Source organism: Lepisosteus platostomus, chromosome 4 (assembly GCF_059453375.1).
Source record: "Lepisosteus platostomus isolate fLepPlt1 chromosome 4, fLepPlt1.hap1, whole genome shotgun sequence".
NCBI classification, from domain to species: Eukaryota; Metazoa; Chordata; class Actinopteri; order Semionotiformes; family Lepisosteidae; genus Lepisosteus; species Lepisosteus platostomus.
In genome coordinates this window covers 54,660,521-54,688,126 of record NC_142614.1, presented here as the reverse complement: position 1 = coordinate 54,688,126, position 27,606 = coordinate 54,660,521, and the positions used below count along the sequence as shown (strand labels likewise).

General features: G+C 35.2%; 1 protein-coding gene across 11 annotated transcripts in view; it reads left to right on the top strand.

The window, feature by feature from the left end:
• dmxl1 (Dmx like 1) overlaps nt 1-27,606 on the top strand; it is a 95,168-nt gene that overhangs the window by 40,723 nt on the left and 26,839 nt on the right. For 9 of the 11 annotated variants that reach the window (XM_088629909.1, XM_088629908.1, XM_088629901.1 and 6 more), the window contains exons 10-30: nt 167-338; nt 2,605-2,817; nt 3,763-4,013; nt 7,250-7,946; nt 8,971-9,092; nt 9,625-9,714; nt 10,040-10,142; nt 11,633-11,749; nt 12,153-12,377; nt 12,658-14,367; nt 14,465-14,575; nt 15,110-15,279; nt 15,604-15,701; nt 15,922-16,087; nt 16,916-17,186; nt 21,008-22,107; nt 22,643-22,834; nt 23,494-23,570; nt 25,043-25,170; nt 25,862-26,113; nt 26,859-26,972. In XM_088629909.1, coding sequence (XP_088486035.1) covers nt 167-338; nt 2,605-2,817; nt 3,763-4,013; nt 7,250-7,946; nt 8,971-9,092; nt 9,625-9,714; nt 10,040-10,142; nt 11,633-11,749; nt 12,153-12,377; nt 12,658-14,367; nt 14,465-14,575; nt 15,110-15,279; nt 15,604-15,701; nt 15,922-16,087; nt 16,916-17,186; nt 21,008-22,107; nt 22,643-22,834; nt 23,494-23,570; nt 25,043-25,170; nt 25,862-26,113; nt 26,859-26,972 — 6,379 coding nt within the window. The remainder of the gene's footprint in view (nt 1-166; nt 339-2,604; nt 2,818-3,762; nt 4,014-7,249; nt 7,947-8,970; nt 9,093-9,624; nt 9,715-10,039; nt 10,143-11,632; nt 11,750-12,152; nt 12,378-12,657; nt 14,368-14,464; nt 14,576-15,109; nt 15,280-15,603; nt 15,702-15,921; nt 16,088-16,915; nt 17,187-21,007; nt 22,108-22,642; nt 22,835-23,493; nt 23,571-25,042; nt 25,171-25,861; nt 26,114-26,858; nt 26,973-27,606) is intronic. The other 2 variants (XM_088629906.1, XM_088629905.1) reach the window with 1 other exon arrangement.

Sequence of the window (27,606 nt, the reverse complement as noted above, 5' to 3'; positions counted from 1 at the left end):
ATTCTCCATCTCTGTTTAGTTTTTTTAGTTCTAAGTATAGTATACAAAGGATTTCCAGGCCTTAATGCTTTTGCTTTTTCAGAAGCTACATACTTTTTTGTATGTTTCTTCTGCAAAAGATGCCGACTTCTTGGTTATGACTTCTTGGTAATGAACTCCTCTACAGTTGAATCTGAAGCAGCTGAGGAGGGGCAGGAGGAGATCAACTGCCCTGCCCTGTCACACCGGATATCTGCCTCATCAGCAGGACAGACACCAAGCCCACAGGACCAACGCCAGCCTGCATGCTAATGCACTCTGTCACTTTCACATTGCTGCGAGCATCAACCCTGCCACAGGTGAGGAACTTCACATTTTTCACCAGCGCTAAGAATGATGCCTTGTTGTTTCAAAACAATCACATTTTTCTGGAATTTCTAGTTTGTTCTTTAGATTTAAACCAAGCATCGGGGAAATCAACCCTTTTCAGATAAAACGTTGCATGGTGCTGGTTATAGTACATAGCCTTAACACTGAACCTGCCTCAGGGGACAATGTTTTTAAAATATTAAATATATTAAATATAGTAAAAAACAAGTACAGCCTCAATCTATGTTGTTCATATCTTCATATCATTTTCTGATTGTAAAAAAAGAAAAAATCTTAACTTGGCATAATAAAAATTATGCATTTATTTTACTAATGTTAAAACTTCACTAAAATCAAAATATGAAAACTCTAGTTCTGGATGTTCAAACACTAGAAAAAGCTAGTCTGTTAATGACAACTGATATTTCGAAGTTTTTATCACTTCAACAGGCCTGGATTGGAGATCTGATTATCCTTTTGTTTTTGCATTAGCTTCTGATATACTGCTTGTGCTTTATAGAGTCAGGTTCATAAGACTAATTTGTACTGAAATTAGATATTCTCATAGAATTAATGAGGTCACCTCTCTCAGATATTCTAGGAGCGGAAGGTTTTCGTTGTGTTTATGGATGCTCAAACCAAGGCAAGCAGTTTTAAGTCTTGATAAAATGCATTAGCATTCACTCAAATCATTAAATTGAAATCATTTGCATTGTAATCCAAGTGTATTTTTTTTCAATGTAAAATACTCTTAATTTTACACCGTGAGGATATGGTATCATATTTTTATTGTGCGGTTTTGCAAGTTTGGAAGTATTGAGAATCGTTACTTTTCATTTTGAAATGAATGAATGACAATGCATGAACTAGAAGATTGAGGTCAGATCATGAAATAATTGCATTTCCCCAAATAGTAGCTTAATCCTTCCTGAGAATTCAAGAAAAGTATACGTAATAAGGATTGACTGATTTCAATTTATGATTTTTCACTTAGAAGCATGATCATTTTTTTCATCAGCTGAATAAAAAAAAAACTCAACAGAAAGACATAAATGCACATTTCTGTACATCAACTTTCATTAGTATGTGTCCATTATAATGCATAATAAGGGGAGGCAAATATCTCTTCCTTTTTTATTATTGCAAGACCTGTGTCTTTTCATTTTTTTATTATTTGTAGGTAGCAAAGAAAAATTAAGCAACAAACAGCCATGTAGGTTTGACATCTTGCAACTAATAAGGTGGAAGAGCTATGATACTGACCTTTATGATGCTTTGTGCTTACATGTCTCTAATGAATCTTTTTGTGTGTACCTACCTCTGCTGTGTTTCACTATATAACGATGTTTGTGTTTGAATTGGGTTTTTAAGATGTAATTGAGAAGATTATCACATTTAATATTTAAAGTTAATGATGGAAATTTAAAGGGTCAACATTGCAACATTGCCTCTAGTAGTAAATAGCACTGTCTATAGGTATTTTGTGGCAGATCTTCTTCTTCTTCGCATTTTCCCACTTATGTGGGGTCTGCTTGTTTGCACCGAATTTTCCACTTTGTACGGTCTGCGGCGAAGGTATTTTGTGACAGATAATGTTTAATAAAGGCATTTGAAATGCTACAAATGAGAGGAGACCATTCTGCCCATTGTAGCTCAAATTGTTGCAAGTAATCAGTCTTCCTCATTTTATCTAGCCACTGCTTGGAGGATACCAGTTTCAACAACATGGCAGGGTATCTCTTCCTCACACACACAACTCAAATACTAAGAAATAATAGGGTCAATAATCAGAAGTGTTAGAAATACTGAAATATGTAACTTTTGAAAGGATGTTCCAAAAGGAAAAGTATTTCTAAATAAAATGCCCAGGACCTAAAGATATATGTATATGAATACCCTGTGCTATCCTTATGATGACTTGTTAAAGATGTCCTATTAGCACCTTGTTTCTTCATTGTTCATCCATGTTTCATTTAGTATGTGTTTAAATGTAGTGGCATGTCACATTCAAATTGTGTAGAGATGTCTCATTCCCTTTAAAATGAGTTTTTGGGGGATTAAGACTTAAAAATATTAGTAACAGGCTTTCTGAGATTATAACTGAAAATACTCTTGGTTTGATGCATCTAAATATTGGTATATCCTACAGTACCTTGCATATTCTATAAACCTTCTCATTTAGATTGATTTATTTCTGATATTTATTCATGGAGAGTGTGACAGTATAAATCAATGGCTTGAATTTATTGCGTGTAGACATTCCACTGCTTCCCTCCATCTCATCTTTGATCATGGATGACACTGAAGAGCAGAGTGGTCCCTTTGTGGTGCACTGGCTGAATAACAAGGAGCTGCACTTCAGCTTGTCAATGGAAGTCTTCTTGCAGCAGCTGCGGATGAGTCTGGAACAGCAATCTCCTGAAACAAGCACTGAGGAGACCTGCCAGATGGATGCCAAGTCCGATGAAGGTGCAACAAAACATCAACAAGTTTCTAATAAATATTTATTTCTTATTTACAGTAGGGTCTGAACATTTGCGAGGGTTCAGAGCAGAAGACCATTGCAAATAGCCAAAATTCGCATGTAAAGTCCACTATCACATAATGAATTACAGCATATTGTATTTATGGTTAAAAGACATTAATAACCCTCCCCTATATGATAATTAAAGAACTAATTAATTGGCTTTAAATTAATTTAGATAACATAGATCAAGTAGAAGAAACAACAGTAATCACGAACTTATAGCAAATAGATCAAATAAACATGAATCTCTCCTCTGTGTCCAGCCTACGCTTACTATCTTTGCCTCTGTGATTAGCGTGCTAAAGAAATGGGCAATAAAGCTGTCGGTGAACTTGTAAAGTCCCCTCCAGCCTGTCATTCACTACACTGCAGACAGCAGAGCCTGGAGGTTTCTTAAGGCAGAGGTCACTTACTAGCTATATTCATCTTGTGATCAAGATAGTCATACCACTAATTTGAAAGTTGCGATTAACAACCTTCAGCTCCGTTTCATCCCAATCTGCTCTTCTTCCATAAAAGACCAGACTGAATCACAAATAACTAAATGTGCAAATGTTAAATTCGCAGATGTTCAAACCCTTCTGTACCTAATTAAATGGGAACTAATAATAATAATTGTACTATAATTGTTTGGAGGTGGGGTCTGCTTTTATTTTCTTGAATGCATTCATCTGTAGATTGTAACCTTTATATTTCTAATGTGGGGAAAAAAAGCCAAGATGCCCACTTTTTCAAATTTCTTTTCCCATGTTGTGATAACTCATTGATTTAATTTTTTTGTGGGGATGAACTGTTTAATCCTGCATATTGCAATTTGTTAAATAATTGTACCCAGTTTCAGTATCACTTTTTTAGTTGTTACTAATAGTTACTTACGTTTTTTCTAGAAACCAGCTGCAATGAGGATGATCAGAAAGGGTCTTTAGGAAAACGAGACTCAGATGGAGAAAAAAGCTCCTACAGTATTGGCATACCATTACCGGCAGCTGCTATTGACCATGAAATTGAAGTGCTGTTGGCCGAATGGAACAAGAATGCAGACATGTTGTTCAGTATTCATCCCATGGATGGTTCGTTATTAGTCTGGCACGTTGACTGGTTGGATGAGTATCAGCCTGGCATGTTTCGTCAAGTGCAGGTACGTTGATCTAGAGCTTATATTCTTTGCATAGGATGTACTGTATAGCAGTTATTTTATGACATATACATATGTGGTAGCTAGGGGCACAGACAGTTACCATACTTGTTTTATTCCTTACATTTTGTTTTATGGTGGCCTTCAAATTCTGTTGCACTTGAACATTGAACATTACATACCTAATACTTTTCTGAGAAGTAGTAGAAAGCAGGTGTACAATGGTATTAAATTTATTATATATATTTTCAAAATAAAAACCTCAGCAATACAGAATCCTATATCTATACAGTAAACCCTTGGCTTAAAGGACTAATCGAGGGAAGGAGTGTCAAGTATTGCCCAATTAGTTCAAGTAGGTAGCTGCATCAGCATATGTAGGCTGCAAAGGAACAAGTAAAGGTTTATTTATTCCATGCTGAAAAAAGACAACAGCCAAAATATCTCTTTTCAGCATGGAATAAATCTTTACTTGTTCCATTATTGCCGAATGTCCATTATATCACAAATAATGGTTTTCAGACTAAAAAACCCACTGTTATTTGAGTACATATACTGTATATGCTTTCTGGATATTTTGGCTTACTTGGATACAATAGTCACTTTATAAAATTAGCTAAAGCATACACCGATCATAAACTATTGACCTACCACTATTGGGAACCATTCTTATCCTTGAATTTTAAACCCATGTAGTATTTATATTTGTTATTTTTACTCTTTTTTGTTATATGTGTATTTGATTGTTATTACGGGGAAGGTCTGGTATTTCTGATTTTAAAAACAAAACTCCCCTTTAAGCTGAGCTGTTAAATCCAAAGTTCATTAAACCGATAATTGTTTAGGTAAAATACAAATGTTTAGGAGACAGAAATATATTTTTGGTATTTTTAAAGCTTCTTGTTGTGCATGCAACAGTTGTTCACTTCATTAATAATAATTGTTTCTGCCCCTGTAACATACCAATACTGTAGACATCTAAAGATTAAAAAGACATGGCAACCTAACAATATTGTTTACATTTGGAGTATCAGTTCTTTGTGTCAAAAAGGAACAGATTCTGTAAGCATCAAACAGGAGGAAAGCTTAGATACAACATAAAATAAAATAAAAATATGTTTATTGGATGCTTAGAGCTATACTTCTTTCACCAGCTTTTAACATATAATTCAGTTCTCCAGCGTCAAGAAATTTTAATAGCTACACTTGAAACCACATAATGAGAATAATAATCATTAAAGTAATCATTTAGTAATCTGACTTGCTTTTGGTTTCAGTTAGTCTTTCCGTTACTACAAGATGTGTAATTTGCACATATCTACAGACCATTATGAAATATTTATGAGTATCCACAGTAGAACAGTGCTGTTAATAGACATTTTCTGTATGTGTACATGTTTGAAGCTATTTGTGAAAATATCTCCTGGACAGTTGATCTTAGTGGGTGTATAAACAGATGCTTTCTCAAAGAAAAGAAGATCCTTTTATTATTACTACTAGACATTATATTATTAAAATATTTCACATTTCTGGGACTAATCTCTAAATTGACTAACTCAGGAAATTAACTGTGCATTTGATTGAATCTGGATAGAATTTAATTGAATTAGCGTAATATGTTTTTTTTATTATGTTTCTGTGTTTATGAACATGATGCCTGACCTGTATTAAAGAGGTTCATAAGGAGCTCATATTTGATATTTGATATATGTGCAAGTGCTTTATAGTTTAATGTTAAATTTGAGCATCTTCTATTGTTTAATCCTTTCTTTTGTCATAGATCTTAAAATGTGTTCATATGGAATTCATTTTTTGACATCCATTTTTAACATTGGAAATACATCTTTATTAGGAAATGTATGAAACTTAAGAAATAGCATATTTTTATTAAATTATACTGCAATTTTCTTTTACATATCATTAGTACTCTTATATTTCTGAATTCCAAACATTCCAAAAAAACAGGGTTCTATACTCATGTAACACTTGCTGTGGATCAAATACTGCTATCACCATCAGTTTTCATGACCTTGTTTAGTAAAATGTGTTTTTATTTTATTTTGCAGTTTAGTAATTTATCATTTTTCTAGATTTTTGGCAAGTTAAAACACTCTTTATCCTGACATCTGGAGTAGCTTTGTTAGCCCTCTAATTTTGCTATGGATCTGATGGACACTTAATGTAACAGTTTTCAAGGCAATGTATCAGATCAGTCAGTCCTTTATCATGCTTTTGTTTTTTTAGGTGATATCCTTTGGTATATCATTGCATTTTGGTCCTAATTACCCTGTGTACAGGATGCATAGAGCACACTAGGTAGATATTTGCAGTCAATATACAGTATGCAGTCAATCACAAAAATACTGTTTAAAATAGCTGATGTATCCATTTCTTATGACTGTTTTCATTAGATGCAACATTTTTTTCCAAGGCTATAATTCTGTAATGAAGTGTATATTTCCTAATGATACAAGTTAATGTATTAAATTAATATTGATTAAGTCAGGGGCTTCCACCTTGTTCTGGAATGGCCCAGTACAGCAGGACCTGTCACTATTAGGTCACTATTAAATTGACAATATTATTTTTATATTGTGATTAAACTGGTAATTTGTGAAATGAAGCACTTTAGAGAGTATTTCATGTCAAAATATGAATCCCACTTACAGAAACAAGTGACCTTAAAGGTTGGAGACCCTAGTTTAGATTTTTAATTAAATCCTAAATGTCTGTGCTGACCTTAGGATGTCCAGTGCAGTTTTGAAGTATATAAAAACAAGCCATCAAAAACCCATAGCCCTAGTTACAGTACTAAAAGAAATAGTACTGTTTGGATCTGCATTCAGGAATCCTTAAATTTAACTTAAATTGACACTTAGACATATTTAGTTGTCTTTTGCTACATGATTTCTACATGTTAAGGCACATACAAATCTGTCAATGGTTGCTCACTTTTTTGCATTTCACATGATTTTTTATCATAGTCTTTGTTTCATACTTGTTAAACCTAATTTATAAAATTTCTTAAGCATAGTCAAACAAACTGAAGGGGGGATGATTTTTTGGAAAATATTGTACACAGGTGACCCACCTTAGCAGTATTGCCTTTTGACTTGCTGAGAGCATGATGTTAAAAGGTCTGTCAGACCTGTTAACCCATTGATGGTCAATGTGGTTTTATTTTTGCGTCTCTTAAAAAATGCTTCCATTGCGTACTTGTTTCTGTTTTTTTTCCAAAGGTCTCATTTGTTTCCCGAATCCCAGTAGCCTTCCCAACTGGAGATGCCAACTCGTTGAGCAGGAGTGTGGTGATGTATGCCTGCACCAAGAATGTGGATCTTGCCATTCAGCAGGGCAAACAGAAGCCCACTGGCATGGCTCGCTCACCATCCATGCTTATCTCTTTTGGCCAAAGCAAATCTTCCAGCAGTCTAAAATTAAGCATCTTCACTCCAAATGTCCTCATGATCTCCAAACATGCTGATGGAAGTTTGAACCAATGGGCTGTTAGTTTTGCAGAGGGGTCGGCATTTTCTACAGTTCTGAGTGTTTCTCACAAGTCCAGATACTGTGGCCACCGTTTTCATCTCAATGACCTGGCTTGTCATTCAGTATTACCATTGTTGCTAACAACCTCTCATCACAATGCACTAAAGACACCCGAGGTCGAGGTATATAATCTTAGCAACATCAAGGTTGCAGACGCTGGGGCTCATCATGATCCACTGTCCAAACGACTGAGCAGAGTATCGGAAGATGCAGCTTTCCAAGATCCCAATGCCATTTACAGTGAGCTGATTCTCTGGAGAGTCGATCCTGTGGGACCACTCTCCTTTTCTGGAGGAGTCTCAGAGCTGGCCAGGATTAACTCACTGCATGTTTCTGCCTTCTCTAACGTGGCTTGGCTTCCTACATTAATACCTAGCAACTGCCTAGGTAAGAATTTTTCTTTTATATTGCTGTCTGAAAGGTAGTTTTCCCTCAAGTGTTTTAATGTTTGCAAATTATACAAAGTGTAGATCACAGTGTGGGGAAAAATTGAATATAGAATGTTTTAATTCACTAACGTTTAATGGACATCAAAATAAGAGGTCAAAGTGTTTTGTGAAAATGATACCCCTGTCTGTGAATACTGCTGAAAGCTTTTACTAATTTTTTAATCTTGTCTGTTGAATTCTTTTATTCTGTACAGGGTGTATTCCATCAATTTATTTTTAATAATTTAGTTTTCTGTCCATGAGTATTTAAATGTTTAATGAGTAATTTTTTATGTGTCATCTATAATGACATTCTAGCTTATTACATTTCTAGGAAGTTATAATGTGAAACGTTTTTTACATTTTAGGCAAATTTAGAAATGTATTTGGATGCATTAAGCTTTTTCACCAGACATCATAGAGTATATGCCATCCTGAGTTATATTGAGTCTTCCACCTCCTTCTCCCAGTACACCATTTGTCCTATTTTGTTTATGTACCATAGGTTTTATATTGAGCAGAGGTACTACACCTTCCTATGAGATTATATATTATTTAATATTTGTTAATTTGAAAAGTATGGGGTTACATCTGTACTCTTTTCAAGAAACACCCTGGGATTTTTAATGACCACATAGAGTCAGGACCTCGGTTTTATGTCTCATCTGAAGGACGGCGCCTTTTTACAGTATAGTGTCCCCGTCACTTTACTGGGACATTAGGTCACACATAGACCGCAGAGTGAGCGCCCCCTGCTGGCCCCACTAATACCTCTTCCAGCAGCAACCTCAGTTTTTCCCAGGAGGTCTCCCTTCCAGGTACTGACCAGGCTCACACCTGCTGAGGTGGGGTTGCCACTTATGAGTTGCAGGGTGATATGGCTGCTGGCCAAATGATTTCAGGTTTTTTGCATCATCCAAAAAATGTGCATCAAACACACAGTTCTGATTCCTGCTTATTTTAGTTATATTTTGTTTCTCTAGGGGCTTATGGCAATTCCCCCAGCGCGTGTTTTGTGGCAAGTGATGGACATTCCCTGAGATTGTATCAGGCTGTTATTGAAGCAAAAAAACTGTTGAGTGAGCTGTCAAATCCAGAAATCTCTGTAAGAAAACATGAAAACGTTAAAGATGATAAAAATTGTATTATTGGTTATAATAGAGATTTTAATAGCATGTTCCAAAGTGCATACACTGCTGTATGAAAGTATTTCATATTTTGTATTATGGTAAACTCTTCTCTCCAATGTTTTTACTTCTGTATTAAGAAACACAATTCTAATTCTTAAGAGAGGAACAAATATTAATGAGGAACATCTGACAGTGAATCAGTTACTGTACACTTTGATTGGAATGCTTACTGTAGCACTACTTCTTGTCTTCTTGTGTAGGCTTTCTCATCCAAACTAGGCTGTATTAATATTAAAATAGTTAGAAACGTAGAAGACACTATTTGACACTTTAAGTGAATAGTTGATCATACGTATAACATAACTACTGATTAGCATTTACAAAAAATGCTTTATTTTCTTTAGTCCATTTTATTACCTCAATCCAAAAAATAAGTGTTTTTATATTGGTCAATTGCAAAAGAATGAATGTTTTGTTTGTTTTTCAAATTGTATTTATTTTTGTTAGAGATGTTTTGGAGAAGTTTTTAATATTGTGAGCCAGCAATCCACTGCCAGGCCAGGATGTATCATAGAACTGGACGCCATTACAGATTTCGTATGTACATTTATTTCTTTGCTTATGAAAATTAATATAAATTACCTGCATCAACAGCAAAAAAGTCTTATCTGCATTCATTCTAAGGTCTATTCAAGTGCTTCTTTGAAAGAGATATTCATTTAAAGTATTTAAGGTAATTTAAATGATGCAGAAACCTATTATGTGAAATTTATATTAAGGTGTATTCATTTAATAAAATGTAATGCTGTTTTCAGGAAGAAGAGACTACGTAGTTTACTAGTTTTTTTGTGTGATTTAAATCTTACAGTTTTAAGTGTGTATGTTAAGTGTTATATATGTTTTTCCTTTGTTTCTTTTCCAGCATGGAAAGCAAACCCAGCTTCTCCATGTGTTTGAAGAAGACTTTATCTTGGGCTGCAAGAGCACAGATAACACACAGGAAGGAACCCTGTCATCAGAAACTGGTATGATTAAGAATGTCTTTTTTCAAAAGCACTAAAGACAAAACATGGTATAATAGAATGAAGTTGACATGACAACATTAATTGAAATTACTTGGGTCTCCAAGAATGTGAACTTTACATTCTAATTTGTTGTAAATAAACCCAAATTTAGTATAAAACTAAGAACAATCAGGTCTCAGATGGAGGTCTAGCACCAGTACACACTAATGACCAATAAGTCTCTGAAATGCTTCAGTTTTTTTATTTGCTGTAACAATATTCATATTAAAGCATCAATAATGCAATTCATGCTGTGATCGAAATTTCCAATTTTAAAATGAGTCAAAAAAAGGGTGAGGGTAGGTTGTAAATTAAATTTTAGAATCCTGGATTGCTGAACTAACTGTTATCTCAGAGTCTGTGTGCATTACAGAAAGTGTTAAAGCAAGAGAGATTCTGATGTTCTGTGGATGACAACAGATACATTATGACTTGTGTAAAGTTTAAAATGTTTTAAAGAATGGCTAAGATTTACAAAACATATATGTTTCTAGTCTTTCAGTTGTTTTGTCTGCTTACTAATATTATCAAAAGAGGTTATCATAATAATGCTTTATTTAATGTTTCAAATCGCATGGTATTTTTGGCAAATATGAAAAACAGTAGGTTAAGTTGACTTTTTTAACTAAGTACTGTAGTCAGTCGACTTCAGCATAAATGTAAGAAAAGTTATTTTTGAGCAAATGAATATATTAATTTTTTGTTGAGTATGAAGTTCTTTTACAGTGTTTCCAGACCTACAGTAATATTAAATAGAATTAGGTTCATCCAATATGCCCTGTAGCCTAGGTGATTCATATAGCCTGGGAATTTTACTGTTTTAAAACTGGCTTATGCCACTTAAAAGATTGTGCCAATGCTGAATATTTCACTATTTAAGCTTTGAGATTTTTTTTTAGTTTAATATTAATGGTGTAACTATAATTAATTAAATTATCTCTGTGCACTTAAAAGATTTTTATATTTAAAACATTATGTACAAAAATATTACTTTAAGAGTGTTTGATCGTATTATTTATTGCAATATTTAAGTGTATACAATACACCCTTTTGGTTGTGGAGATTTTAAAAGATCAAATTGTTATCCCGTGGACAGATATCTTAGATATTGTTTTTATCTTATAGAATTTTGAATATATTCTTGAACTCATTTTGGAGAGAGTTTCATTTTTTTTTTGCGTTTAGAACATTATTTGCACATTTAAAATGCTTTTGGACTGTGCCTCTGTGGGACCATTATTGACAATCACTTCAATAATAAGCTAAAATAAATATTTAATATAGGCATAGAATATATTCATTAGTTGAGCATAGCATGGTGCTTAGATTTTCGTGGCCTACCTGTGTAAAAAGGTTTGTGCTTTTAGGAATGATGTTGTGAAATATTGATGGCTCTAATTGCCTTTCTTCTTGCACTAATGCATCAGTTCTAATGTTTGCCTTCCTAACAGTGCCTCAAAAGGGATTCTCTGAGAAGTTCTTCTTGGTTGTTATTGAATATACTCAGAATGGTCATTCGTTGCTTCACATGTGGCACCTGCATTTGAAATCAGTACAAATCACTTTAGGTAGGTAAAATTCTGTAACATCCTTCGTATTGTCTTATATAGCATTTTTGCATATTTTCAGAGAATTTGCCAAATAGAAGATGCATGTATATTTAAAGGGTTTCTAAAACTTTTTGGTTGAAAGAATGAAGTAACTGCTTGCAAAGTTTTTTTTTTAATTAAAGTGGGATTGAAAATTGTAACTTAGAATGAAGTTCAGGTTTTTAATGAATGTTAAATTTATTTTGGTGCCTAATTATGTAATTGTGAACTGTTTGTTGAAAAATTAGTTCTTAATAGCGATAGTTAATGTCTTGTGTAGGAAAAAAAGTAATCATGTAAATCATGCAGCTTTTGGGATACTTTTTTGATACCTGCAATGTGTTTAAATAATATAAATGTGATTAACTATCATTACTCTTAGATGAAAAGTCAGATACAACTGAAATGGATTCTCTGACTGTGATGCCAGAGGACCAGTATGGCCTTTCTCCTGACAGGACACCCTCTCCACTCTCACAGAAGTATAAAGCTAGCAAGAATAACCTACAGAGTGCTAGCAGACTTACTCTTACCTCGGAAAGAGTATATAGCGAACAATTGAAGTTGCCGGATGGAGTGGAAATTATCAGAGCTACCCCGTCAGCAGGTTAGAATGTTCTTTTAATATGGTGGTGTATTGTAAAGCAAGCTCTTGGTTAAGAAATCCCCCTGTTAATCTTTTGTGCTTTAAATGTGGTCATCTATTTCAGAAGAAAGGGAGCCAAGAAATGAATTAGGCCAAAGTCTGTGCTTGAGATCACAGTGTCTGCTGAATTAAGTTCTTGATAATTATTTTATTTTTGGTTGCTTTGAGACCTCATATAAATGTTTAGGTAAACACTGGTCAAAATATCTTTACAATATTTCTGTTTTTTTTTTACGAACAGGGCATCTGAGCTCCTCATCCTTGCATCCGACAGGCCTTGCTCCTTATCTTTTGGCTACATCCTGTTCTGATGAAAAAGTTCGCTTCTGGAGATGTAGAGCATATTCACAGCCCATGTCATCTACTGAATCTGACAGTTCTGGAATTGTGGATTATACATATATTTGGGAGGAGTGGCCTTTGCTCATTGAGAATGGATTAATAAACAGTAGCACAGTGACTGTGCCCGGGAGACCCATTGAAGTTAGTTGCTGTAATACAAGCCGCATAGCTGTGGCATTTAAGCAGTCATCCTCACATTATTGTGGCAGAGATTTTGCAATGCACGTTGGTATTTTTGAATGTGAATCTACTGGTGGTTCACAATGGATCCTTGAACAAACCCTTAGCCTGGATGAACCAAGCACAATATTAGATCCGAGAATTAGTATTGACAATAACTTAACAGTTTACAATAAACAAGATGTCTATTTGTCAAGTGACATTTTTGTAACGCCAAGTGCCAAGAATCTTGTTCACTTAGACTGGGTCTCAAGGGAAGATGGATCCCACATCTTAACAGTGGGCATTGGCTCCAAACTTCTTATGTATGGACAGCTTTCTGGGAAAATGCCAGAGACTGGTGTTAACACCAGTGAAGCACCAGGACCTTCATCTTCACTGCTATGGGAGGGTGCAAGAGATCAGTTTTCATCCAGATTTGTTCTCCTTCGATCTGTAGATCTCATTTCTTCAGTTGAAGGATCTCTTCCCTTGCCTGTTTCTCTTTCTTGGGTGAGAGATGGCATTCTTGTTATTGGTATGGACTGTGAAATGCATGTTTACTCCCAGTGGCAACCGCCTGCCAAATCTACAGTAACATCTACAGAAGTTGACACTGGTAGCACAACCTCCATACCAGCTGCAATAAAGCAAGGTCATACCAATGAATTAAATCCTCAACCTCCCAAGCGGACCCTAACTAGATCTATGACTAGCCTTGCTCAAAAGCTGAGTGGCAAAAAAACAATGTATGATCTTCCTGTTGAGATGGAAGATTATGGACTCTTTGAAGCAGCTCATGACCTTTTTCCCACATTGCCACAGTATCATCCTGTACAGCTGATGGAGCTCATGGACCTTGGAAAAGTTCGCAGGGCTAAGGCCATTCTGTCTCATCTGGTCAAATGTATTGCAGGTGAAGTTGTGGCTCTGCAAGAAAACAGCACAAATCATGAACGCCGGCTCCGGTCTTTGACAATCAGTGCCAGTGGAAGCACAGCTAGAGACCCTAAAACATTCAACAAACCAGAGAACTCTGACTACACAGAGATTGACTCCATTCCTCCCCTTCCACTTTATGCTCTTTTAGCAGCTGATGAAGATGCATCCCCTAAAGCAAAGGATAAAACCGTCAGTGCCACTCTGAGCAAAGAAAATCATGTAAGCCAAACTGATAGTTATGATGAGCTCTTTCAGGCCCCTAGTTTGGCAACTGATGACTTTGATCTGATAGATAGTGAGCAGGAGGGTACAAAACCAAAGGTGATTGACCTCTCCCAGTACAGTCCCACCTATTTTGGCCCGGAACATGCCCAGGTTCTTTCAAGCCACCTTTTGCACTCTAGTTTACCTGGACTGACACGACTGGAGCAGATGTCTTTAATGGCTTTAGCAGACACTATTGCAACCACCAGTACAGATATTGGAGAGAGCCAAGATAAAAATAAAGGTAAAGGTTTAGATGATTTTTTGAAATTTTGTTTTAATGTTTATTATTGTTAATTGAAAATATTTTATTGTTAACAATGATTTTTGTTATTGTAAAGGTGGAGAGACTCTTGATGAGTGTGGCTTGAAGTTTCTTTTAGCTGTGAGACTGCACACCTTTCTTTTAACCTCTCTGCCTCCAGCACATCGGGCACAGCTTCTTCGTCAAGGTAGGCCGTTTGTAGAGGATTAAAAGCTTCACAAAGCATTATTCTAGCAGTATGAAGCCTTTTTCCATGAAAATGAAGTATATGTGGCTACAGTTGTTGCTGTCTGTTGTTTTTTCAAAGGCAGTCCATTAGAATTTGAAGTTATTCCAATGTTACTTATATTAAATATTTTACATTAATCTAAAAAAACAAATAATTGTACATCAAATACTGTGTAGTATTTGTTCCTTCATCATTTAGAGGTATCAGTCTAGAGAATGATTGCACTTGACTTCTTTCATGTCAAGAACAGAAATGTTATCAGTTTTGTCAGTGGATACCAGTCTTGATTTGTTTACCCTAAATGTTCACTTACCAACTTTAAAATAATGTTCTTCAGGTCCCCACTGTTTTCATTTTATCATAATGAAATTAATTCAGTAAACAAATTCTTCTCAATACCAACCCATGTGCCTACTTTATGTTTGTGTGCTAAAGTCTTTTAGAATGCAGAAAATTATTTTAGTTCTATTTCAAGTTGTTTTTTTCTTGCAGGTTTGTCTACTTGCCATTTTGCCTGGGCCTTTCATTCTGAAGCTGAGGAGGAGTTGCTGAATATGCTGCCTGCAATGCAGAAAGGGGACCCCACATGGTCAGAGTTGAGAGCTATGGGAATAGGCTGGTGGGTGCGAAACACAAACACACTGCGCAGAAGCATTGAGAAGGTATACCAGTAGTTTATATTTTCCAGTAATTTAGTTAGCACTTGTTTGTAATTATGTTTTATGCTATTTTGATTTATTCTTGTATAGTGGGAAAGTTTTATTTGTTTAATGTGAACAGAAAAGGATGCATTGCTCATAAAATGTGCATGCATACACAGTAATGGAGGTCAAATATTAATATTTTACTTGACATTGATTTCTCTCCTTACTCTCACTCACTATAAGATGTCCTCATTTTTTTCTATTTCTCATGTTTTCTTTTGATATAATGCTATGGTTTAATTGTTTCCATATTAAGCAGTGGATGTATTGTGTTTTTAATAGGTAGCGAAAGCAGCTTTTCAAAGAAATAATGATCCTCTGGATGCAGCAATTTTTTATCTGGCAATGAAGAAGAAAGCTGTAGTTTGGGGCTTATACAGGTATGCAATTTTGAAACCGCATATTAAAGTATATACTGACAGCCATTACAAAGTGCAAAAATGTATATTAATTTCAGTAGTTATTTCTTGTGCTTCAAATCCTTCACAGTATACAAAGAACAGCAAAGCCTGTTAATGCCGTATGTTGCATTAAAGATACCAAATTAAAATGTAAGAAAAATATTCTCACTGTAGATGGCTTTTCTTTTATCATATCAAGGTCTCAGAAGAATACAAAGATGACTGAATTCTTCAGTAACAATTTCAGCGAAGACAGGTGGAGAAAGGCAGCTCTGAAAAATGCCTTCTCCCTTTTAGGAAAACAGCGCTTCCAGCATTCTGCAGCATTCTTCCTTCTGGCTGGCTCTTTAAAGGATGCAGTCGAGGTAATATGAATAATGTATCACACTCCTGCAAAATTAATCTAATTGCTGAAGCTCTTGAGAATTCCTTATGCTTTATGTTTGTGCCTGTAAGCTGAAGTATGATTATATTAACAGTATTGGAGATAAAGTGTGAAAGCAGTAGAGACAGAGAATTTGATACAGATCATTTTGTATTCCCCAGTAAATCCACACATGCTATGATATGTATTTTTTCATTTAGGTAATCTGTTAATGACAGCTGTAACCCCAAGAGTGAAATGCTGAGTCCCAAACCCCGTGATTAAATATTTTCTGATAATTAAGCAATATTAGTTTTTTAGATCAGATTTATTTTAAGAATGTGCAAAAACATCAGCATCGGTATAAAAACACCATTCCAGATTTTCTGCTGATACTGTCTATAAGACTGCATACGTATGAAACACATTTAAGAAAAGGATTCCATGGAATTTAGAGGTGGAGGTGTTCATTTAACATGCCATGATTTTAATTTTATTTATTCTTATATAGTGTGACAATTTAAAATTAGATATTAAATTATTGTATTTACTGAGAATACCATAATATGTCTTGAAAACATATTTGCTTTCTTAAGTCTATAATTAATACAAGTCAATTTATGTTAAACAAATATGGTTTTCTTACTCAGTCATAAAACTTTTTTACTCTTTCTGTTTAAAGAACAGGACGTGTACTTTGTGTGAAAACTGCTCTACATCACATTTTGTGATGTGTTAAATATTTTCAAGATTGTGAAATGTGTGAAAAATTCACCAGAAGTGAATGAACACGACCACTGGAGTTTGTTCCGTGTGTTTTTTTTTTCAGGTTTGTCTAGAGAGAATGCATGACATTCAGCTTGCCCTGGTGATCTCAAGGCTCTTTGAATCTGAATTTGAGGTGTCCTCCATGTACAAGAGCATACTGCAAAAGGAAATCTTGGGCTACAATGCTCAGGAGCGAACATTCACCTCATCCCGGATGCATCCAGACCCTTTCCTGAGGAGCGTGGCCAACTGGATTCTGGAAGACTACAGCAGGGCTCTGGATACTCTGCTGGAGCAGCCAGTGCAAGACAGCAACATAAATGCGTGCTCAGGTGGGTATTATACTAAAGAATCACAGTGAGAGTAATGAAGCCTCCCTCCTTGTACGGTGTGCAGGTGTGCTTATTGCGACAATTTATATTGACGCTTTTGTCCAGTTATTCTAAGTACCACTGTGCTTTGTTTTCCTTTTTCTTAGGCTTTTTCTATCTTTTTTTAAAATTGAGTACTAGGTCATATGTTTTGAATACAGTTAACCCTTGGTTTAATGGACTTTGGGTTTAATGAACAAATTATGTTTAAGGGGGATTTTATCTGTAAAATCCAAAATACTTTCCCCGCACTTACAGTACCTGTGTTTTCTGGAATCTCATTTACCAGTGTCTTCCTTCTACCCATTGTGGACACAGAAAAGAGACTACAAGAAACAAGAAATTCTCAGTAAAATAAAGTTCCCTTTTAATTATTTTATGAATACACTAATCCAATTCTTGTTCATGCAATTACAAAGGAAAATGATTGTAACAGTTAAAACATTGGCCCCTTTTTATATAGTGTCTGTAAACTATTACACATGTGATCTTAACAGGGACAACACAAGACCTAATGATTGTAAAGATTCAAAGGTTACCATAGTCTTTTACCACCTTATAAGGACAGCAGATACAAATCAGCTTTATACTAACTGTATTGGTACAAAACATTTTTTACATAACAAAGTAGTAAAAAGAAGCAGTCATTATTTCACATGACCCCCTCCTTCATTGTACCAAAGAGAATCCCAAACATCCCCTTCAGCAAAATGGTCAGCACAGAAAAGGAACATTCTTCTTCACTGCAGATAAAACTTAGCATATCCACCCCCAGAACATGGCCACATTATTCCCACACAATATGAAAAAGATACCCACTTCTCCCTAGAGGCACAGTGCACAAAGGGATGTCAGTGAAAATCATTTTAAATTGTATCTGAGTGGTTAAGTCTATTCTGTAGGTACAATTAATGTGGAGAGGTTTCTTAAAGCAGAACATTAATCATTCCAGACAATATCCCAAAAATGTGTTAATTTAGATGAGAATCCCTTCTCCAAATAGCACTAATAGTGGTTTATATGGCTCTCCTAATAAATACAACATAAGACATCAATCCCATTGTTAGGCCTCTTAAACTAATCTTATCCTGTTGGGTTTGAGGCAGGCACTCTGTGCATGAGGGAGCACAGTAGACACACATTGCAGAACACAGGCTTAGAGGAAAAGGACAAACGTTATAGTGTGACATACTGTATAGAAGTAGTTGTCCTTCATAAAATTGCAAGGCTTTGAAGTGTCATATAAAAAACAAAGAGGTGGCATCTGGATGATATGTGATCATTATTGAACTAATGAAGTGTGATCATTACTTTGATTCAGTTTTACATTGGCTTTTTCCTATAAGCTGATCTATGATCATGTAATGAATATTGGGGCCAAAATATAATTTGCATTGTCTCAGAAAAGTAACCGCGACCTAATATTCATTATAATACATTGAGTACTGTTTAGTCCGACTTTGGTGGCAGGGATGATTTGGAAGCATTGAACTATAAACGTTAATGAGTAGCAGAACAATTATTTGAAATCATTATTCTTTGAAATAATTTGCATATGAAAATGTGAAAAGAGCTGGCAATTCATCCATGTATTTAAATCCAGCTCAAGCCTTCTAAGAATATTATTGATATTTAGAAATGTGAAGGTACTGTATCTACTCTAGTATTGAACACTGGAATACATACAGGCACAACCACATCTTGTAGTGTTGGACTTGAAGGAAGCTTGCCTTTGACCAATCTGCTTCATATCCTGAAAACTTGTGAAGTTTAATTTTAACAAAGAGGAGAAGGGAAAATTGTTCTCTGAAAATAATAGGATATCATCAAGATTAATTATGATAGATGTAGCATTCCATGTTCTTTACTTTGATAAAACAAAAAACTGGTGAACCAGGGGTTCTAATTAAATAGCAAACAGTAGGGGAAACAGGACAGCCATTGTTTCCATTGTTAGGCCTCTTAAACTAATCTTATCCTGTTGGGTTTGAGGCAGGCACTCTGTGCATGAGGGAGCACAGTAGACACACATTGCAGAACACAGGCTTAGAGGAAAAGGACAAACGTTATAGTGTGACATACTGTATAGAAGTAGTTGTCCTTCATAAAATTGCAAGGCTTTGAAGTGTCATATAAAAAACAAAGAGGTGGCATCTGGATGATATGTGATCATTATTGAACTAATGAAGTGTGATCATTACTTTGATTCAGTTTTACATTGGCTTTTTCCTATAAGCTGATCTATGATCATGTAATGAATATTGGGGCCAAAATATAATTTGCATTGTCTCAGAAAAGTAACCGCGACCTAATATTCATTATAATACATTGAGTACTGTTTAGTCCGACTTTGGTGGCAGGGATGATTTGGAAGCATTGAACTATAAACGTTAATGAGTAGCAGAACAATTATTTGAAATCATTATTCTTTGAAATAATTTGCATATGAAAATGTGAAAAGAGCTGGCAATTCATCCATGTATTTAAATCCAGCTCAAGCCTTCTAAGAATATTATTGATATTTAGAAATGTGAAGGTACTGTATCTACTCTAGTATTGAACACTGGAATACATACAGGCACAACCACATCTTGTAGTGTTGGACTTGAAGGAAGCTTGCCTTTGACCAATCTGCTTCATATCCTGAAAACTTGTGAAGTTTAATTTTAACAAAGAGGAGAAGGGAAAATTGTTCTCTGAAAATAATAGGATATCATCAAGATTAATTATGATAGATGTAGCATTCCATGTTCTTTACTTTGATAAAACAAAAAACTGGTGAACCAGGGGTTCTAATTAAATAGCAAACAGTAGGGGAAACAGGACAGCCTTGTCTCTTAATACAACAGTACAGTGAGAGGAACATTATAAGGATATATAGGTTCTGTATGAAATAGATTGATTGTAATTAACAAAGCTTACCTTGACAAATTCAGTATGCTAACTTAAAGACTGAGGTCAATGTCAAATTTGAGTGCAATGGTTCTATAGTGTTTGCTATTTCGCCTGTCGTGGGATCTTCCGCAAAGTTGTCTATTCTGTAAGTAGGTCATTAGTGTACAGTACATTAGGAAAACCAGTGGTCCCACTTCTGATCCCTGTGGTACTGCCCTAACTGCATCACCCCAGTTTGAATATTCTCCCCTTATCTATACTCAGCTGTCTTTCTATTAACTAATTTTCATTTCAATCACACTTTTTGCCAAATGCCTACTGCCTGTAATTTTACTTTTTTCTAAAATGCATGTTGACTATTTCCTGGATTCTTATTTCTAAAATAGTAAAATATTGCCATTTTGTTTTGTCTTCAAGTAACTGTACTTTCAGTGTGACATAAATGGCAGTTGAAATCCTGTGAGAGAATTATTGCACCTTAACTCTACATTGCCTAGTTGAGCAGGCCCCATACTACTTTGTAAAACCATTGTGCAGCACCTGTACTATCATGTCTCAGATAGTATCACTCTGGGCTACAAGGGCAAACTCAATTACAGTTCTCAGCTCTTCCTGAATTAAAGTTTGTTCAAACCTTTTCCCATCCTGCAAGGAATGAACAGAAGTTTTCTTTCTTTCTAGATAGGATTTCAAACTTGCAGTAAAGTAGGAACTGTACTGAAATATAAGTACTAAAACATGTCGACAGGATTGTAAGGACGGAGTAATAGTGCAAAGGTTATGTATTATAATAATATATGATATTTTATTTATTAGTCATTAAAATATTTATTGTTGCTTAAATTTGTTCTAACATCACACTAATTATCTTTATTTACTGATTTCAGGCACTGCTGCAATGTCTGCATTTTGTAACCCTTCCGTTTTCAACTTTTATACTTATCTACGGACACACCCTCTCCTGCTCCGTCGGCATTTTGCATCTTCAGAGAAATCTTCAACCAGAATGGGCCTAACTGTTGAAAGCAGCTTTGCTGATACCATTAACTTGGTGGAAAGGAGACTGTTCTTTACAGCTGCACATTCTCACTTTAAAGCCGGGTGTCCTATGCTGGCACTGGAGGTCTTGTCTAAGATGCCAAAGGTGGTCAAGAAATTTAAACCTCTGCTGAGCAAAGACAGTTCCACTCTGTCAACTAACGGCAAAAATGTATCGCTGAATGTAGAGACCAAGCAGGAAAAAGCCTCTGACTTTGATTGGTCTCAGCCAGTGGTTAATGGCTTTGGATCCGTCTCTGATAGGGCATCAGACAGCCAGTCAGATTCTGCTCTCAGTTTTAACTGGAGTCAGCCTTCCTTGATTATTCAGGATGAACCTTTGGATTTAAAATGGGATAGTGATAAGGACCCAGACTCTGAGGATGAAGAATGTGGACTTTCTATGAAAAATGTTAAAACTGAGAATAACAATGTCCTCAAAGAGACCCCTATTATGAGTTCATCTTATACAGAAACCCCAACAACCATTGAAGATGGGGAAATCATAAGCCCTTCAGAAGACATTATTGCTGCTCAGTTAAAGTTCAGTGCCTGCCTAAAAATCCTTACTGCAGAACTCAGGACATTATCCACTGGATATGAGTTAGATGGCGGTAAACTGAGGTATCAGTTGTACCACTGGCTAGAGAGGGAGGTTTTAGCTTTGCAGAAAGCTTGTGGGTACAATCCGGACTTAGAGGATCTTGTAGAAGGAATAGCTGGAAATGTCAATGAGATCCCTTCCACTGGATTGTCCGCTGAGGATCTCTATAACCAGCAGAGAGCTGTAAAGCACAAGGAGTATCTGCAGCGGAAGAGGCAGTGGCTTCTAAAGAACCAGCCTCTCTTCCGAATGTTTCTCAGCTACTGCAGTCTCCACGGCTCACATGGAGGAGGCCTGGCTTCAGTTAGGATGGAGCTGATTCTCCTTCTGCAGGAATCCCAACAGGTAATATGATAATAGAATGGGCTATTGTTCTGTTTATTATCAGGGAGGATGCACATCTTGTAGACTTACCTTCCTTACATGTGACTAGATTGTAATTCAGGCAGTCCTCAGACATAACTCAGAACTGAATTTCTCATAGCAAAAATGTAATAAACAAAAGGCTGGTTCCCGGTACCCCATTTTCACCAAAATAACCCAGGATTCTTTACTTAGTGACATAAGAACAGGCTGACCATAGTGTATAGCTGTGTTCATCAGGACAGTTTGAGATGGAACTGGATTTTAGAAGTCCTTTAATTTGAAAGTTGTAATTTTGAAAGCACCATGCCTTTGCTGAGATGAATATGTATGTGCTATAAACAAGCATTTTTTGTCTGTCTTGCAAAAATGCAAAAGTATATTTTGGGAATATAATACTAAAACTAACATGGATTTAAAAATGATTTTTAATTTGATATAGACTGATCTGAAGTTCTGTGACATTGTTAGATCTGTGCAGTACATACTGTGTAACTGACTCATTAACTTCTTCCAGGACATTGCAGTACAAGCTTCTGTCAGCCCCACACAACAGCAAGCCTCCATTCCTCTCCTATTAGCATGCACTGCCAGCGCAAAAACTGTTGTTGCCAATCCCATAGTACACCTGGTAAACCTCACGCATGACATTCTGCACACTATCGTGGACCTGGACTCTCCACCACACCCTGATATAAAAAACAACAAGGTAAGAAATGCAATATTCCTTTCAAAATAGGTGATGCCTTTAAACAAAAATCTGGGTAGGTTTTTGTTTGTAGTGTAGATTAAAAAAAAACTGGTCATCACAAGCCACAGGTAATATGAATGTTAGTGAAAAGGTGTGGTGTATTTTCCTAATATACAGAGGGTGCATCACATTGTCTACAAAAAAATGTTTCAGAAAGCTGTAATACAATAAAATCAAACAAGTAATTATGCTGATTTTCTAAACATAGACAGCTTGTTTTGTTATAGAATTACTAGATTTTCAAAAAGTCATGTTAATATATTAACTGTTTTTAATTTGTGTCCAAGTGGATTTTTTAAATTGTGTTTTTTTTGTATTGTTTGAGTCCTCTTTAATTTGATACACATACATTTATAGTTTTATTACAGCTGACGCTTTTGTTAAAAGGTCCTTTTTTGTATGAGTTATCAGTAGTTGTAAATTACGTGTTGCTGAAAATCTTTGATTGGAATATTGTAATCTTATCATTTTAATGTTACATTTTGCAATAAACAACAGTAATCTTGTCAAGTTGATGTTTTGATCAATTAAATACTGTGTATAGCATGTATATATGCGTCTATGTTGATGATGTTAAAAAATACTAAGCTCTTGTTTTAACAACTGCTTTTTTTCAGGTTTATGTAATGCACACTTTAGCAGCATCTCTGTCTGCCTGCATCTACCAGTGTCTCTGTAATGGCCACAGCTACAGGTGACTTTTTAACACTACTTAGCCGTCTCTGTTTTCATTTACTATTCAGACGGGTCGTATTTTTAGATATCTATCACAAACATCCATTAGGGATTTTAACCCTTTATTTTAACAAAGTTAATTTAGCTTTTCTCTTGTCATTAAGATCATTATGCAGTTTTGTTCAACATTTCATTTGAATACGGTTCTACGAAATTTCCCATGTGCGTTTTTGTTGGTCTGTACAGTATGTCAGGCTTTATAAAGTATTTATAAAGTGGATTTTCTAATAGTTACATGTTGACATGGTTTTATTGATCAAACTGAAATCTGAATTTTCTTACTTGTGTCTAATCCAAAATGCACTGAATGAAAAATAAATTGTCTATTAACAGTAAACAAAGTATACACATACACAGTTATTATTTTGTATGACTGTGTATGAATGCATACAACCGTAGGTCTGATGCTAATAGTATTCAAGAACTTTATGTACTGTACATGCTGAATGAAGGAAGGATACAGGTTCAACTAGCTACATACCTGTACCTCTGCTTCTATAAATGCTATGCACAGACTGAATTCAATGCTCATATTTAAGAACATGGGATTATATGTCCCTTATAGGTAATATTATGAAAGTTATCTATTATGTTGCATGATCAAATGAAAAAATAGTATTCTTAATTTAATACACATTAGAGCTATGTTCTACAACAATGGAGAAAGTTATTTTTTCCATTTACCATACCACGCTGGAATGAACATTCAAAGTCAAAGTGGGCTATAAAACATATACAGGACCTAAGTATGCACACCCTTTCCAAAGTAAAACATTTTGTGGCCTAAAAGCCTTAAATAAATAATAATTAATTTTACCTTTGTTTTGACCTTCTATAGTCACTACAGTGTGCCATAGAAAATTAAAAGTTGTGAAATTTTCATTTTGAAGTTCTGTGCAGCTGAAGGTTTAAAAAGGAAGGGAGTCTTATAAATTTATTTGTTGGCTTTGAGACTCCTATACTACCTATGTACAGTATAGAATAATCAACCATAACTGCATGACCTTAATGTTTAATTTAATGTTTGTTATTTTGTAAATGAGTGATTCCTGATTAAATCTCCCATTAGGCTGAAATAATACATATTCTTGTGCCAAGTTTTTTTCATAATACGATTTTTTATATTACACATACTGTATTAAATGCATATTTATCCAATAATATGTATATCAACACTTACAGATTTTGAATGCTCTAATTTGCAATATATATTATTATATATAATATTTTAAAAATGAAATAAATGGTTTAAGAAGCATTTGGCAAATTCCACACAGAAAATCTGAAAATATTTGTAGAAATGCAAGTATGTCTTTCATTACCTAAGGAAACTTATACTATCCCAACTTAAATAATTTAACATAGCAATTGAATTTTGATTTGAACATTCTTGCTTAAAATGGTCACTGTTATTGACATGGTGTTTTCCAGTGCTTCACATGCTAACCAGTTCACTGGCATCGTCTACCAAAGTTTCCTGCTGGCGCAGCAACATCCAGTGCGAACAACTAGTATGGATGAGGCCGTCACCCCCAATACCTTTCCAGCACAGTGGCCTGGTAGGTACACTCATTTTTATGTTGTTTATTTCTGTTGAAATATCTTTGACCTCTCAGTTATGTCTCAGTTAATCTTGATATGTATTTTGTTATGTGTGTATAGAGGATAGTTGGTTAATTATGAGGATCACTTTACAGTGAGTCGATTTAAATTTGTAGGGTAAATGTGTTATTTTAGTTACTACAGTTACTACCATGAATTGCAATCAACACATTTTTCATGGTTCCGATTTATATTGGTGAATTACAGATTGCTAAATCACAGTTCTCACCTCTATTAATAAGAGCTAGAGTTGCTAGAGATGTTAGTTTTTAGTAGTAGAAAACATTAGAGGTTTTCTGTTAATAGTTGATGCCCATAATGAACATATGTATTCCTACCTGTTTGTATCTAAAATGTTTACAATATTTGCAAAGCAGTCTCTGTTTTTAGATCCAAACATTATTCAGGATGAGTCCATGGATTTAAAATTTTGGAGAGGAAAAGGGTATATAATGCGAAACACAGATGTTATGCACTGTAATAGCATTGTGTGAATTTATGGCAACAGAAATATTTAAATATTAATTGACACATGCCATAGATGGCATTTCACGAACGTCCTCCTGTGACATGATTACTTCTTCATTTTAAATGGCAGTCATGCTGCACGGAGATTCTTTTTCATCTGCCTCATTTTGCGAATTGCAGGTATTGGATCTCTCATACATCTTTTAAACTCTTCTGGGGAGGAAGATCAGCCTGGCCTGACAGTCCTCCTCTGCGAGATTTTGACCGCAGTTTTTCTCAGCCTCTTTGTGCATGGCCTGGCAACACATTCTAGTAACGAGCTCTTCCGGATTGTGGCCCATCCACTCAACAGTAAGATGTGGGCAGCTGTGTTTGGCGGCGGAGCTCGGATTCCAGCTGGTGAAAAGCAGAGCTTGGCTAAGCCCTTCTCAGGTTGGTGCACAATGCAGTAAATGGAATATAAACAGGGTTTTATGGCCACAATTGTACTGTTCCATTAAAAAATATTATTTTTTGTTGTGTTACCACATTATACGTAAACTGTATATACAAATAGTTGTCAATATATCATATAATCCGTGTATAATAATTATACTACAAAGATTGTAAACTTTGAGTCTTTCTGTTGACATTCTGGGTCTTCCACTACATAAAATCTTATTTAACTGTCAGACATTAAACAGTTTTTTTCATATAAACTTAATTTAGTGTTGTAAATGCTAGCTTACATATGCTACTTTATGTTGAGCTGTGTGAGCTAAATATTTGGAATGTTACTGAAATACAAACTTTAAAGCCTAAAAAATTACACTACTAATACTAAAATCAGCATTATTTTAGTGTGCGGTTTTTTCTTTTGTGTTACAAATTGGAAGATGCATCAGATACACCATTAAACACTAGGTTCATTAAACAGTGCAAGACCCTACAGCTAATACATGTCTGTTTTCATGGTATGAAATCTTGGAGTCACAAGTTGAAAATGAATCTACTCACAAGTCATCATTCTTTAAATATTTAGTCCTGAAGAAAATAGATGCAAAATGAAATGTATCTGTGCAATATGCTCAGTATTATTTTTCTGGTGTAAATGTGTAAAAACACATTGTTCGGCGGTGCAGAGTTTAATAAGTATATTTTAACTTCACTTATGGTAAGACTTTTTCTGTTTTGGCAGGAAGGCAGTTTCCTATCCCTAGTCCTCAGCAGGTAGTAGTGTTTTCCATGGAATGTGTGGGGTTTTCCAAAGCCCTTACAGCCATCAGTACTCATAGCCTTACAAGTCCTGCAGGCAAGATGTTAGATATGGACTTAGGGCCTTGCCCTGATATATGTGTTTGCTTTGCATAAACAGAGGACAGCCGAGCAAACCCACTACTGAACAGTGCCAGCAGTTAGAATGGAGACCCTATTTTGTTTACTGAAGGCTGTGTAACTGGTGTTGTGTGCCTCATTGTTCCCCTTTAATAGTGAATTTCTGTGTTTATTTCAATACTGAATTACTCAGATTCAGGTGGTTCTTGATTTACACAGCAAATGTGTTATTGAAAGATGCAGCATAACTTAGAAACGCTTAAATGGAAATTTAAATGTTTTTTAATCTTTCTTATTTTCATGTAAAATGCACAGGGATAGGTAGGAAGTGAACGAGACTGGAAGAGTCTCACAGGGCATCTGTGCAATTATCTCCAGTCCTTTCAGTCCCAGTGATCCTTTAAAAAGCTGTTTAGTTTAAAGTATCATGAGTCACATTCCACATTTTGTCTTTTTTATTATTTTAAATAATTATAAGTTAGGGCCTGTTTTATTTATTGAATATTTAGATATTCTGTCTGGGTGTCACCCATATATTTAGATTCACAACTGCTATGTGCAGCACTCATCTAGAACATCCAGCCAAGTGGCCTTTTCCTTGCCACACTGAA